Source organism: Salmo salar, chromosome ssa02 (genome assembly GCF_905237065.1).
Source record: "Salmo salar chromosome ssa02, Ssal_v3.1, whole genome shotgun sequence".
Classification (NCBI taxonomy): Eukaryota; Metazoa; Chordata; class Actinopteri; order Salmoniformes; family Salmonidae; genus Salmo; species Salmo salar.
Window position 1 is genome coordinate 61,703,270 of NC_059443.1, and position 16,197 is coordinate 61,719,466.

The window sequence follows — 16,197 nt, forward strand, 5'->3', positions numbered from 1 at the left end:
GCAATAATCAGCTGCGCTACGCTAGCTAGCATGGTAGCTAACTGCAATTTTGAGGCCAACAAAAAGTGATAAGTTAGTTAGCTAGGTCACATTTTAAATTCAGTAGCTAGGTATGTGCTTTAAAAAGGTGCAATATGCATAAATCACTTGCTAATATTTCACCTGAGTTCAGTTTGTGACAAAACAACCAGTCATTGTGTAAAGAATCATTGTACCATCTAATATATTTTCCACAAACAAAAATATTATTTTCAGCTGTTTGAAGCTGGTATACAAAACCGAAACTTAAGAACGGGAAGCATAGAAAAGCGCACATAGAACAGATCTACAGCTTCTTAGACTTGCTTTCAATAATAATGAAAGATCTATAACCTGTATTTCTATGTGAATTTGGTTGGGTCGCCCAAAAAAAGTTATATATTGCATCTTCAATAACTAGGTTTAGCTCATTGTTAGCCTGAATATATACTGTAGCTTCCTTTTAATTATAGGCTCAGCTCGCAGAGGGCTTGTCATTATGCGCTTATCTTGCCAGCGCAAACAATGGTCTCTGTCTAAATCACCTTTTCTTTGCTTGCAGGTCGCCAAGGGGGTTAGCTAGTAATGTAGCTAGTTATAGCTACCTTGTCAGCTAACAGCTGATTAGGGAGTTTAGCATTAAATACTAACGTTAGGCAATTTACAAAATGGACGTTAGCTAAGCCACAATTTAACTATTTTGTCGCATTTATTAGCATTATGCTAAGCTAGCTAGCAGGTTACAAAACAACCATTCACATCTGCTCCCCCTTCACGGAAAAGCCAAAGTGGCAGACTGTCTATAGTAGAATAGAACAAAAACGGGTGTTCTGTGACCGATTTTACATACACTCACCTCTGTATTCCTCGATAAAGCAAAAACTGCACCGTTTGATAATCTGAGCATGCGCTTCATACACGATCAACGTGGAACAAAATCGAAAAAAGTATCTGAAATGCACTCGCAGGAGAACAAGTAGATACGTTATGCATACACAGTCCGTGGAGATATGATTCTTTCGCAATTTCTTGGAAAAGCTCTCTACTGACAGTGGATTGTTACCGAGGCAGTGGGCGGCGTTTTTCTGCTGTAAGGGGGAGGGACATAAATTGTATTATTGAAATATGATGATTTTAGGCTGAATACAATTCTGATATCATCAATGGGCCATCAATGAGACTACTGTTGCAATTCCTTTCATTCACTAAATGTATTTAGAATAAAAATACAATTGTGATTTCGTAATTTCACACGTTTTACTGCAAACACTATTGCAAACTTGAATTTGTTTTTCCAAATCAATCTATTGACATTTTATACTTTTTCTATTAGGCAAATCATTTCTCTATTCTCTATTATTTTGATGAATAGGCTCCAGTAAGTAGGCCTAGGCCTAGAATAAAATGGCCTACAATGCAGACCTGGACAATAGAGACTGCTGCTGCTTCCACATAAATGCATAGAATAAATTAACACAACATAGATAGAATAACACCCCATCATACACCCCCCTCCCCACCCACACAAAACGTTAGTACATGCATGGCAGGCAGGCTGTTTAGCAGTTTTAATGACAGGGGGACAAAATAATGTTTATATCTGTTCAGCCTGCATCGAGGCATCCTATAACACCTCCCCGGCAGCATCAGCTGGAACTCTGTGTTCAGTGCATGTGTGGGGTCCGATATGACCCTGTCCTGGAGAGAGGAGGGAAGTGTCATGCCTATAATCTTCCCCGCTGTCTTAGTCAGTCTCAAGATTTGGGCTTTGAGCTGCACCGTCAGGTTACCAAACCATGTAACAGTGAGCTGCACCATCAGGTTACCAAACCATGTAACAGTGAACTGCACCGTCAGGTTACCAAACCATGTAACAGTGAGCTGCACCGTCAGGTTACCAAACCATGTAACAGTGAGCTGCACCGTCAGGTTACCAAACCATGTAACAGTGAGCTGCACCGTCAGGTTACCAAACCATGTAACAGTGAGCTGCACCGTCAGGTTACCAAACCATGTAACAGTGAACTGCACCGTCAGGTTACCAAACCATGTAACAGTGAGCTGCACCGTCAGGTTACCAAACCATGTAACAGTGAGCTGCACCGTCAGGTTACCAAACCATGTAACAGGGAGCTGCACCGTCAGGTTACCAAACCATGTAACAGTGAGCTGTACCGTCAGGTTACCAAACCATGTAACAGGGAGCTGCACCGTCAGGTTACCAAACCATGTAACAATAAGCTACACCATCAGGTTACCAAACCATGTAACAATAAGCTACACCGTCAGGTTACCAGACCATGTAAAAGTGAGATACACCAAACCATCCATGTACAGTAACAATGCCATAGCGTATGATTGACCCAATTGGTGAATAATCTGCCCACGGGGCATTAGAATCTATCTGTCTATCATCCATCTCATGTCATATTTAAAGATATAAATGTCTGCTAAAGTAATTTACAATACCAGGCTAACTAAACTCAACACTGTCTACATCCATCCATCCATTTAACCACATGCACCTAGCCTTGTATTTAGCTGCAGCTGTCCCATCCCAAACTCTGGGGCCGTGCAGTATGAGTTGCGTCAACAGAGGGCAGCATCACACAACCATTTCTGTAGGAGGTGTGGAGAGAGGTCTGATTCTGGAAAGCTGCATGATGACTAAGGATGATACAGGGATATTTACAAACTAAATCTAGCCATATGTCAGAAATGTGCTGGATCCTCTGCAGGACAATATCTGATGTAGGCCTATTAACGTAGAGACAAGACGCTTCATAGTTCATGGTTCATAATTGTAGTGTCAAATTATGTAGAAGGACCTTTATTACTTTCAGTAATGGGAAGAGTAGCTCACATATGGCAGTAACACGTCAGGCTCACCTTCTACATTAATATACATTTCAGCATTACTACCGGTTTTAGTCTACAGAATAAATGTTTTAGGCAGCCTAAAAACGCATCCTAAGTCCAATAGTATTGAGAATGAAAATTGCACAGGTTTAGAACAACATTTAAAATAGTTTAGTACAATGTGTCCAGTCTCCTCAGAGGTGAGTGGCTAAAACGAGATCAAATATTTCTTGCTGATATCAGCACTGCGCCAAACCGGACAGTTCCATCTACTGGCTCTAGTGTCCACAATAGGTATGGCTCCTTAGATCTCCTTAGATGTGAGTTTAATCACAAATATAAATGTGGTTATTAACCCTTTAAAGGTGCTTATAATCAATGACTCAGTATATTTAAGGTATTTGATGAGAGGTTGTTTTACCTGGGACATCTGCAGTGGCCAGTTGGGCAGGCTAGAGGTTGTTTTACCTGGGACATCTGAAGTGGCCAGTTGGGCAGGCTAGAGGTTGACGTCAGCAGGCATTCATTATAGATCGTTGGGAGGTCCCCCTATAAAAAGGAGACGCGCCCCCTGCTCTGCTCCCTTTCATCACTCGCCAAGATGAGCTACGGATCTGACTTCAATTCTGCCTCTTCCTACCGAAAGATTTTCGGGGAGTCTCCCCGTTACTCCAGCTCTCCATCCCGCATGAGCAATGCCTCTTTACGCAGCGGCGGTTACCGGTCCCACTCTCAGTCCCGGAGCATGGGCTCTAACCTGGGCTCCTCTTTCCACCAGAAGAGGTCCTCTGGCCGGTCCTACTCGCAGATGCCCATGCCGATGGAGAACTTGGATTTTGCCCAGAGCACGGTGCTCAACAATGAGTTCAAAATCATCCGCACCAACGAGAAGGAGCAGATGATGGGGCTCAATGACCGCTTTGCCATGTTCATCGACAAGGTGCGCAACTTGGAACAGCAGAACAAGGTGCTCGAGACCGAGCTGGTGACCCTGCGTCAGAGGCAGACGGAGCCCTCGCGCCTGGCGGACCTGTACCAGCAGGAGATCCGTGAGCTGCGCTCCCAGCTCGATGAGGTGAACGGTGAGAAGTCCCAGATCCTCATCGAGCGTGACAACATTGAAGAGGACCTGCAGAAGCTCCGCGTCAAATACGAGGACGAGTACCGCCTGCGGGAGGAAGCCGAGCAGACCCTCAAGGCGTTCAAGAAGGACGTGGACGACGCCACCATGGTGCGTTTAGACCTGGAGAAGAAGGTAGAATCCCTCCTCGACGAGATCAACTTCATGAGGAAGGTGCACGAGGAGGAGGTGGCCGAGCTCATGAACATGATCCAAGCCGCCCAGGTGTCCGTGGAGATGGAGGTCTCCAAACCTGACCTCACCTCTGCCCTGAAGGAGATCCGAGGCCAGTACGAGTCCATAGCCTCCAAGAACCTCCAGTCCGCCGAGGAGTGGTACAAGTCGAAGTTCGTTGACCTCAATGAGCAGGCCACCCGTAGCCAGGAGGCGATGCGCGCCAGCCGGGAGGAACTCAATGAGTTCAGGAGGCAGCTCCAGTCCAAGACCATCGAGATCGAGAGCCTGAGGGGAACCAACGAGTCCCTGGAAAGGCAGCTCAACGAGATGGAGGAGAGGCACAACCAGGAGATTGGGCAGTACCAGGTAAGACATTATTTGTTTACTTTAAATACACTTAAAAGTTCAAATGTGAGCTTATCTTTCTTGCAGTTTGTTTACAAACATGTCCAGGATAAAGCAAGAGATAAAGAACTGTTTAGTTTGGAAAGATGTTGCATTTAACCATGTGCAAAAAAATAAATAATTCTGATTAAAGAAAATCACAATTTCTGTTCTAATAAAATTGGGGAATTTAGCTTTATAACATTATTTTAGAGCTATTAAATTGTTTTACTAAAATGTACAACATGAGAGCTGTAAAATAAAAGTGTTGAGATGACAATAGGAGCTGTTCACTCTCCATGGTGCTGAAACTATTCCGGTGGCGTGATAAAACGCTCTGTCACCGGTCATAGGGCTGCGGTTGAAAGGGTCTTTTAGCTTTTTTTTGAGATTGGAAGTTGAAAACCACTGTTCTAATTTTAAAATACACACGCGCCTCTCATTGTAACTGCTTTGTGTTGTACTTAGTAACTGAGAAACTCATTGAATGCTCTCTTATAACCGTATTTTATTTGGCGTTAGTGCGTCTCTGTACTGTACATGGTGATGACATATTCTTTGGAGAGTGGCCTGTTCTTGGTTATTTAAAATCGAATTTATAATCTTATTGTTATCGTTATTCTCTTGAGTTAGACATCACCAACACTCAGAAGAAAGTTAGGCTATATTAAAACATAGCCTATATCAACACAATTCACTTTTACGGTTGCCACTGTTTCACAATTTGTTTTCTACTTCAATATGTTACCAGGACAACATGGCCGAGCTGGACAATGACCTGAGGACCACTAAGAGCGAGATGGCTCGTCACCTGCGGGAGTACCAGGACCTGCTGAATGTCAAGATGGCGCTGGATATTGAAATTGCTGCATACAGGTACTTAATATAATCATATATAATAATATATGCAATTTAGCAGATGCTTTTACCCAAAGCCACTTACAGTCATGCATACATTTTACATAGCTTGTATTCATCATTATAATCATAACATTCATCATTGTAATCATAACATCACATTACTGTAACATACAAATTGACATTCTAGCTTTCATAAAGTTACAGTAGATTTATTAAGCTTGAAAATGTCATGCCTAAATACCTGCATGACCAACACTTGATCAGCATCACTTTAAAGATCCTGATCAATCAATGACATAGATTTAGAAGTCATTACCCACATGCCCTGAGGTGACTTAGCATTACTCTCCTGGGGTAGAATGGGCTGGTCACGTGACTCGTTTATATTTTAACCTGTATTTAACCAACCCTATCTCTCTCCCTTCCTCCCCTCCCGCTATCTCTTTCTCTACATCTCTCCTTCCTCTCCCCTCTGACCCTGCTTTCTTCTCCCCCATCCCTCCCTCCGTCACACTCCCTAACACTTCCCCCCCCTCTCCTCAGGAAACTCCTGGAAGGGGAAGAGACCCGCATCAGCACAGGCATCACCTACTCCAGCCCCAGCATGAACATGAGGTCCTCCGAGATGAGGTCCTCCGGCATGAGGTCCTCCGAGATGAGGTCCTCCAACATGAGGTCCTCCGACATGACCTCCTCCGGCGACGTGGACTTGCCCAGCATGGGCAGCTACAACCAGACCACCAGGTACACCACCATCTCTGGAGGCTCCAAGAAGAATGAGGGAAAGGACCAGGAGGATGGGCAGAGCAAGTCTGGCAAGGGGTCCAACGACGGAGACCAGAAGGAGGCCAGCGACGCCAACCCCACCAACCAGAAAAACTAGACTCTCCCCTTCCCTTAGGTTTAACCTTCCACCTTCCATCCCCTCCCTCCTACTCCCCATCCCCCTCCCCCCTTCACAGGGGTATTCTCAGAGAGGAATCCGTTATAGTTTAGACTCTACTACTACTACTGTGTAACCTACCACTATCCAACAACCAATCACTGTAGTTCTCTCCACTCTACTCTCTTACTATGACAATAACAAAGTAGTTACAGGCACACTTCTGGCCCTATCAGGAGACACGTAGGTTATTGTGGTGATAGGAACATACAGTTCAGTACAATACTCAAAACAGTTTACTCTCACTTTGGGCTCGCGCTATTGTATGGCACTAGCCTGGTTTAACCAGACTGAGCGCTGCACACACTAGAAACAACAGTGAAACACAGCGAAATCAGTTTGGGACGCCAGGCTAGTTTGGCACCGAGCTGTGATAGATGTCATTCAGTTCAAGAAACAATCATGCACCACTGCCACCGCCTATGATAATATTCTCTATACACATTCCATGGGGGGAGGGGCGGATGTGTGTGCGAGAGTTTGAATTTGTGCACGAAAAACAAAAATCCGAAACATATCAGCTTGTTAACTGTTGTTAATACGTCTACTACGTCCACATACCACAATATGAATGAAAGCACTTGTATGGTACGGAGGTAAGAGCTAGAGATCGATCAAGTTGTTAAAGGAGCACACAGTTATTCAAACTCGGCAGAAAACAAAAAAAGATCTGTGATCTTGCGGAGCCATTTTTGCCTTATCTACAACGCAGATAATATTGCGAACTCTGAGTTTCAATGCAATGCTTTCAGACAAAACATCACGAGTAACTAAATCAGAGTATATCTAAAAGGCTTGTTCGTACCCTGGTCTCGTCACTGTCAATAGCATCTGCCTTATGATCCCGGTCCACTCAAATCTGCATGACAACATGACAACAGCGCGTTGTTTAAACCGCCACCCCTTCTACACCAGAACCAGAGCTCAACCAACAATGGTTCCACCAAAAGCAGAATTACTCTCCAAGATTGCTCTTGATGTCAATTCATCAAACTTCTATAAAGGCCCAGTCCAGTCAGAAATGTGATTTTCCGGTGTTTTCTAAATGTTTACACACTATGAGGTTGGAATAACTCAGTGAAAATGATGATAATGCCCTTTTAGTGTAAGCGCTGATTGACGTTTGAATAGACCGCCTGACATTTCAGCCTGAAAGTGAAACTAGCTAATAATCAAACTGTTATTTGCATGATGTATGTAGCATATCTCAAGCTTGCATGGTGACAGATTGTTAGAGGGCCATACTTCATTTTCACATACTCATAACGTATAGTAGGAAATCAATGGGATGCTAGGTTCCACACTTCATTGCCAATGCTTTACATCGCCATGTACACAACACTGGTTTTAGAACATGAGGTTGTACGTGCTTAGTTGGCCAGTAGGTTAGACTTGAGATGAATGCCATCATTTAGACAGGATGTGACTTCGACACACGCTGCTGACATTGTCCTCAGCTACACTGCTTGGTTCTTGTGTGATGATTCTGCGAATGATGAGGATGTTCGTCATGATGAGGGTCATATTCAGGGCCCTTATATATCGATCTAGATGAGATTTCATTTGTACTGACGATCAGTTTGTGCAGGCCATGACTGGTTACAAGAAAAGGGGCAATGGGAGAAGTAGAAAGAAAAGTAGGAGGTGTGGGACTCTGAGAAACAGGGAGAAAGGAAATTAAACAGAGAGGGAGAGAGAGAGAAGATGAGCTACCTTTAAATTCTCTTTCTCACGACAGGCTCAATCAATCAAATAGAGAATGCGTGGGCTTCTACATGGTCCAATAGGGTGTGTCGGGCAGAATGGTATGCATAAACTCCATTTCCCACCTTCCATTGCAGACTCCTGAAGCCCGTTTGAATTAACAGCGACGTCCAGCCTCCGAACAGTACCACATCACGACACTACGCCTTAGGAACACAACAACTAACAAGCCAAACAAACAAGTAAACAAAAACAAACCAATAGTCCAGAAAAATGGACCCGACCGTGATGCTTTTAAAGCACCATGACCTCTGAAAAATACGGCCATGACGGAAATATTATGTCTGTTGTGAACGATTATGAATGATCTCAGCAATAGAAATCTGTATGTAAAGGAACTAGGCAGACCTTTTGTTTCCTTCTTGTGCACTGTCCAGGTTTCAACACAACTACTTCTGTCTTCTTACCTCTGTATCTTAGCTTGAGTGCCAGTCTATTTCTGCTATGTTGCCAACTCACTGTCTCTCATCGACATAGAGTTGGCAAGAGAGCACAAACAAATCTAGACCTAGGCTACCTCTGTATCTATGTCTGTCTGACTGTCTGCCATGGACCTCTAAACCCTGACCGGCTGCACTCACCCACTCACCCTGCGAATGGAAACCACTGATTGTACAACAAACTACAGAAAGCTGTTGATTGGTGGAGATGTGGTTGCCGTTGTTTTACACGAGGCTTGCGTAACTAAGTGTCTGAGTGTCTGGAGTTGTATGTGTTTGTATATGTGGACAGTTTCCTAGGGTAACTCATAGTGGGGAATCAGGTTGGGAAAATCAGAAAGTTTGGCCTACCGTTTCCTTAATTCTTGAGCTCCAATGTAAAGGAAATTTACAGAGGAAAACTGGTTGCAAGTACAAGCACAGCTACATCGACAAGTACAAATATGAGTGCAAGTGCAAGTACAAGTACAGATACAAGTAGCCTTGTACACAACCACAGGTATAAGTTTAGAATAGCTATGACTTCAACGTAATCAAGAGGGTCACAGGTGTCAAAATACCATTGCAACAAGCCTCTACAACAAACCTCACGACTACTACTGCAGCACTGCCAAACTTTTCTAAAATGCGTGTGCGACAAAAACCACTTTTCCTGTACAAAATAGAGCTGTTTTTGAAAACCCGTTGCCACGCAAAACCAAAACCGACAAATAATACAAAACAAAACATGGAATGAATGAATGCTATAGTGTTGTCAAAATGCCTTAAAACACCAGCTGCTTTCTAGCTGAATGAATCCTGACTTGCACTTCAAGTTAAACTTCCACTTAGCCTCCCATAGACATCAACGCAAGTGTAAATATGACTTACGTGGAAGTTGGGATTCATGTGCGTCTACGTGTGGTTATGTTAAGGATGTTTTATTCTCAACCATCTCTCTCTAGCTTTAAGAGCAACAGCTACCATGCTAAACTGAATAACTGAAAACATGTAAACGCTTAGTATCTGAATGTAATTGATAGACTATGCTCTGACTCTGTACCTTACTGCTGATGTATGGCACGCACCAATAAAGACTAGACGTTATTAAGACCGTATCTCTGGGCTTGTTGTGTCTTTCTGATGGGGTTTTTAAAAGGACTTGCCTCGTGGAGTAGGCGAGCATACCAAACTGGGCATAGGCGTCTATTCCACGTCTATTCCACATTGGTTCAATGTCATTTCATTGAAATGACGTGGAAACAACGTTGATTCAACCAGTGTGTGCCCAGTGGAGTGCACTAACTATTTGACTTTACAGTAATGTTTCCTATGTGCTCTCAGTCACGGGAGATCTCAACCAAGCCAAATGACATCGTACATCGACGAATGGGTGGATCCTACGATAAAGTAGTCATTTTTAAGCGGTAATGCAGTCATTATGGTAGTAATGGACCAATCAAGCGAGGTTTAATACATCTATGAAAAAAACATGTAAACCATTTACTAATGGGATTCTAATCTTATTCAGACACAGGATTAACCGCGGTATGATGGAAAGGGGTTTTCCACTCTTGGTCATGCTAGGTAAATGAATCTAAGAAATATGCAGGATCTCAGTTTAGATGAATCAATTATTCTTAGCTTTAAGTGAGCATCTTTTGTGATTCATCTAGCGTCCCATGTGTTGATGATTCTATCAAAGCCTAGGTTGTTCATTCGAAATTGAATGTGCAATAGATAACTCCATTAGTAGACCCATTCACTCTCGCAGTTCACTTTCCAATTAGAGAGCTTTTGTTCATTTTGTTAACGATGAAAGAACTAGGTAGGAATGTAGGAACGTAAGAATAATCATTGAACAATTCACAAATAAATTCATGAATAAAAGAACAAAAGACGTTCATTTCATTTGAATATCCCGCCCCTCCATCTGTCAGGTGGAAAATGATTGACAGTTGTCGTAGCTGTTTGAACATCTCTGTGTAAAGAAGTGATGCTGAGACAATAAGGGCACAACCACCTTGACGGTTTGGTTATGGCTGTAGTCTGCTCTCCAGGGTCATGGTAGAGAGACACCTTTATAGGTTGTCTGCTGTGTTGACCTTTGTATCTCTTCCTCTACCAACCTCACACACACACACGCACGCACGCACGCACACACACACACACACACACACACACAGTCACACACACAGTCACACACACAGTCACACACACACTCCTTCCAACACCTAGGTCTTGGGCCTCCATGGACCCCCTGTAAGCACCTCTCTCCCTGCAGCCTCGGTCTGTGGGCCGGGCCGAATTGGGCTGGGTGGTTCTGTGTGTGTGACGCACTCTGCAGTCCTTCAAAGATTTATACCCCTGCAATGCTGCCGAGTGGAAGGTCTAGCGAGAGGCTCACACAGTGGCACGCCATGTAAAAGCCCTGTTATGAAACAGCCCGCCCTGCATCAGATCAGACCATCCTGCATTGGAGCTATGCCTTTTTACCTTGTTATGCAGGTCCCAACTTAACAACCCTGCTCAGAACACTCAGAGATGTTGCCAGATATGTATTTTAGAGAGTGAAACAAATGCTTTGAAGAGAAACTGTAAAGTAGGATATCATGTACTAAGCCATGGGATCCATTTGTCACTCTGCGGGGTGCTGAAACTAATCATGAAGCTGAAATACACTGTCAAGAGTGGATGGCTCAGAGGCCAATGCAAAAAAAATCACAATCACACAAGGTCAGTGTAGCGTGCTGATGGCTAATTTCCTGCTAGCATTAGCATGTTGCGCACATGCAGTTGGCACACTGTGTCACGCATAATGTTTTCCTTACAGTGTAAAGTATGAACTTGAATGACTTAGTTGGAGTGTATTGGATATGCTTCAGTAGGGACAAACTCTGGATAACCCCAGTAGCTCCATAGCGTGATAGCGGCATATGTTCTAAAATACCTCTACAACGAACTATGTGAACAGAGAGGGGAATGACTAAGGCAATCATGACTAGTCAGCTTGTCAGGCAATGGCATCTGTTTTGAGGAAACATTCTCTCTCTTTCTCCGTTTCTATCTCTCTCAACGTCTCTCTCTATCGCTATCTCTGTATATCTCTCTCAGGGTCTCTCTCTCCCTGTTTCACCCCTGTTCTCTCTATCTTTCTCTCTCTCTCTCTCTCTCTCTCCCCCTCCCTCCCTTTCTCCCTCCCTCATTGTCCTCCCTCTCTCTCTGTGAGGGATGTTCTGAAAAATAAACATGTTTTAACTTTACGGGGTCATGGCGATGAATCTCTCTCTCCTCTCTGTTGGCGGTGGACGGGGCAATGACAATCAGTCCGGGGACTGTGGCTGGGGAGCGAAGGACGCCATAAACCACACACACACACACACACACACACACACACACACACACACACACACACACACACACACACACACACACACACACACACACACACACACACACACACACACACACAGTTGACTGGGGCTGGGGGAACGAGGGAGGCCATAAACTTTATCTGGCCATCAACGCCTCGGATCAATGCAATCGCTCCTCTGTGGGAGAACAAGAGAAGGAGTGAGTCATCATGGTACCAGCCAGGTCACCCGTGATACAAGTCAGTATTCGACGTCCATCCATGTCTGAGGACGTCGGGAGATGATGTGGAAACCAGCCACTAGGGGCACAAGTGAGCGCTGTTACCTTGAAGTAGGTTTCAGTTTGTCGACGGGGATGGGGGATGGGCATCTACCTCTGATTCCAAACGTTGCATGTTCGAATCCAGCGATAGAATGTTTTTTTTTGTTTTAAGCCCATCCCAAACCTTAACCCTTAACTTAACCATTCGGAGTTAATGCCTTGAACACTTCTAAATGTAATGTTTGAGAAACATGTTATGAACGTCTAATTTTGACGTTAGACTGTGAGAGCTTGTAGCACAGCGCGGACAGATGCAGAGTCACACACACAGATGTACATATTCACATACGCACACACACATCCATACACACACACTCCCATAAATCATCTCATTACTTCGTCAGTCACTACTTACTATGACAAGTATGGACAGTACGTTAAAATCCCTGAACCCAAGGGCCCACTGAAAACAACAATCACAATACATTACCATTACATTCTGTATATATTCCCTATAGCAACAGTATGATATCAGCCTGCAGCCTCTTCTAATGAAATGGAATCACCCACAGCTCTAACCCCTGCTGCTCCTTACCCCGGTGGGAGTAGACCCATTCATCCCACTCTCTCACAGGCTTACCTGTCACTTAGTCCACCCACAGACCCATAAACGCAACACACACACACACACACACACACACACACACACACACACACACACACACACACACACACACACACACACACACACACACACATGCGCACGGAAGTGGATGCTGTCACGCTCTGACCTAGGAGTGCTGTGTTTTCTCTGTTTAGCTAGGCCAGGGTGTGATAGGTGGGTGGGCATTCTATGTTTTTGTTTCTATGTTTTGGCCGGGTATGGTTTCCAATCAGAGGCAGCTGTCTATCGTTGTCTCTGATTGGAAGCCATACCCGGCAGCCTGTTTTTCCCTGTGTTTTCGTGGGATCTTGTTTTTGTGCAGCTGTGTGTGAGCAGCCCCAGAACGTCACGTTTGTTTCAGTTTTCTTGTTTTGTTCGAGTTCACAAATAAAAGATGTGGAACTACCGGCACGCTGCGCCTTGGCTAATCTATGACAGGGAATTTGAAGATAGCACATGTGACAGATGCACACACGGGCGCACACACACACACCCATAAATGCGCAGAAACACACAGTCTCTCCCGCCCACCACTACTTCAATCGGCCTTAAAAAAACACATTCCGGAATCAAGGCAAGGAATACAACTGTTATTGAAAAATTCCTGAAGTTGTAGCTTTAACCCACATGTTATGTATCACCTGATGGCAGACAGGAGGAGGGAGGAATTATTGGTTGTAAAATGGGGGACGTGCTGCAGTCTCCCATCTCAAGGTCTCGTTAGAAAGTGATTCGTCATCTTGAGAGGTCACCATCCAGGGCTGTTGATGTCATCAGTAGGCGACCTGAGGGTTATTGTCACGACTTCCGCCGAAGTCGGTCCCTCTCCTTGTTCGGGCGGCGTTCGGCGGTCGACGTCACCGGCTTTCTAGCCACCGCCGATCCACCTTTTCATTTTCCATTTGTTCTGTCTTTGTCTTACACACCTGGCTTCACTCAACCAATTACTTGTTTATTATTTAACCCTCTGTTCTCCATGTTGTGTTTGTGAGTGATTGTTTATTGTAATTCGGTCCATCTTTGTGGGCTCGTGATGTTACTTTGTAAATTTGTCTTTTTGAGTAAAGTGCATTGATTATGCATATCTGCTGTCCTGCGCCTGACTCTCTACACCAGCTACACACAGGACCCTTACAGACCTGGTGTTGATCTACTCATATCTGCTGTCCTGCGCCTGACTCTCTACACCAGCTACACACAGGACCCTTACAGACCTGGTGTTGTTCTACTCATATCTGCTGTCCTGCGCCTGACTCTCTACACCAGCTACACACAGGACCCTTACAGACCTGGGGTTGTTCTACTCATATCTGCTGTCCTGCGCCTGACTCTCTACACCAGCTACACACAGGACCCTTACAGACCTGGTGTTGTTCTACTCATATCTGCTGTCCTGCGCCTGACTCTCTACACCAGCTACACACAGGACCCTTACAGACCTGGTGTTGTTCTACTCATATCTGCTGTCCTGCGCCTGACTCTCTACACCAGCTACACACAGGACCCTTACAGACCTGGTGTTGTTCTACTCATATCTGCTGTCCTGCGCCTGACTCTCTACACCAGCTACACACAGGACCCTTACAGACCTGGGGTTGTTCTACTCATATCTGCTGTCCTGCGCCTGACTCTCTACACCAGCTACACACAGGACCCTTACAGACCTGGGGTTGTTCTACTCATATCTGCTGTCCTGCGCCTGACTCTCTACACCAGCTACACACAGGACCCTTACAGACCTGGGGTTGTTCTACTCATATCTGCTGTCCTGCGCCTGACTCTCTACACCAGCTACACACAGGACCCTTACAGTTATCGTTAAGCTTGAACTCTGTGCCTAATGAATGTGAGAGAATAGTATGGCCTTTTTACCAGTACCAGTGGAGGTCGGTGGGAGGAGCTATAGGAGGACGGGCTCATTGTAATGGCTGGAATAGAACGTATGGACAGGAGTCAAACATGGGGTTTGATATTGTTACAAATAATTCCATTCCAGCCATTACAATGAGCCCATCCTCCAATAGCTCCTCTCACCAGCCTTAACTGACCAGGACATGAATATGTAAATAGGCATGTTGTATTAAACACCCTGTATTTGAAATATGCAGATGGCATATGCAGATGCTGTGCAGGACCTTCTTTGCATAGCTTGGTCTCGTTACCTGTAAACAAAGGGTTAATTCGGGGTCACTAGCGACTGCTGTTGCCTTGGATACTGTCGCTAACGTCCCGCTGTGCTCTAGCGGCCTTGAGAGCGACCTCTCAGACAAATTGGGCAGTCAGGAAGATAGACACACACACACGCACACACACACACACACACACACACACACACACACACACACACACACACACACACACACACACACACACACACACACACACACACACACACACACACACACACACACACACACACACACACACACCCAAAAGTCTAAGAAGATCAGACATCACAGTTTAAATTCATGGTCCAGTATCCTCTCGGTCGATAGGATCCCAAGCGTACAGGTTCAATAGTCACTGTCCAGTAACCTCTCAGTCAACAGGATCCCAAGCGTACAGGTTCAATAGTCATGGACCAGTCATTGTATCATTCAGTGGCTGCAGACAGAGCCCCAGCTGGTCATAGTACAGGGACTATTACAAACAGGACAGTATGTTTTTTTTTTATCATGGTGAATTCTCATAGAGGTGTGTTGTGTGCTGTCGTGGCAGTTTACTGTGATTGGAAAGTGTTCCACATCCAGAAAATAATAGGCTAGCGTTGTTTTAGTAGCCTACTGCCAGCAGTAGCTTTATCTCAGTACTCTGACAGTCTCCAATGTCCCGGCCCATTACACAGGCGTATAGTGCCCCTCTGGGAAATCATAGAAACAGCATAAGTCAAATGATGTGGGAGCCCAGAGTCCAACAATCACTATTACTGCAGATAAAAAGGTTGTATAAGGTGCCTGCAGTGAAAAACAAAAGGTGTCTTCAACAGAAGAGCTGCAGGGGCTAAGAATAATACTGGATATTGACATGGTAAAGGACTAAAAATAGAATATTGATAAGGTAATAAACCCCCCAAAAACATGTGGCCATCAAAACTATAACAAAAGCACTGCATGGACAAAAAATATTGTATTGATGAAGAAAATACCACTAAGCACACTGGTTGAACCAACGATGTTTCCACATCATTTGAATGAAATTACGTTGAACCAACATGGAATAGATGTTGAATTGACGTCTGTGCCCAGTGGGATAATCCAGAAACCAAGAGTATGTCCAAACAAAATTGTAACGCCCTGGCCATAGAGAGGGGTTTTTGTTCTTTATTTTGGTTAGGCCAGGGTGTTACATTGGG

At 44.6% G+C, this 16,197-nt stretch overlaps 2 protein-coding genes across 4 annotated transcripts in view; one reads left to right on the forward strand and one right to left on the reverse strand.

The window, feature by feature from the left end:
- LOC106588647 (cytosolic purine 5'-nucleotidase) overlaps positions 1 to 1,104 on the reverse strand; it is a 28,744-nt gene extending 27,640 nt beyond the window's left edge. Inside the window, exon 1 of the mRNA XM_014177833.2 lies at positions 875 to 1,104. The gene's annotated coding sequence lies outside the window, so the exon portion shown is untranslated. The remainder of the gene's footprint in view (positions 1 to 874) is intronic.
- A 2,345-nt stretch (positions 1,105 to 3,449) lies between these two features.
- Positions 3,450 to 9,663, forward strand: LOC106588656 (alpha-internexin). Of its 3 annotated transcripts, none has more exons than XM_014177865.2 (4): positions 3,450 to 4,540; positions 5,310 to 5,434; positions 5,963 to 6,320; positions 8,204 to 9,663. In XM_014177865.2, the coding sequence occupies exons 1-3, from the start codon at positions 3,479 to 3,481 to the stop codon at positions 6,300 to 6,302; spliced, it is 1,527 nt and encodes a 508-aa protein (XP_014033340.1). In that variant the 5' UTR covers positions 3,450 to 3,478; the 3' UTR covers positions 6,303 to 6,320; positions 8,204 to 9,663. The 3 variants fall into 3 exon arrangements, with proteins under 3 accessions (XP_014033340.1, XP_014033349.1, XP_014033329.1); XM_014177874.2 differs by having other exon boundaries at positions 5,963 to 6,163; XM_014177854.2 differs by having other exon boundaries at positions 5,963 to 9,663.
- The last annotated feature ends 6,534 nt before the right edge of the window (positions 9,664 to 16,197 follow it).

Bases quoted from the DNA above. Each gene is read 5' to 3' on its own strand.
- LOC106588656 (XM_014177854.2), top strand. From the start codon at position 3,479: ATGAGCTACGGATCTGACTTCAATTCTGCCTCTTCCTACCGAAAGATT. The intron at 4,541-5,309 runs GTAAGACATTAT...ATATGTTACCAG, and splicing joins AGGAGATTGGGCAGTACCAG to GACAACATGGCCGAGCTGGA. The intron at 5,435-5,962 runs GTACTTAATATA...CCCTCTCCTCAG, and splicing joins ATTGAAATTGCTGCATACAG to GAAACTCCTGGAAGGGGAAG.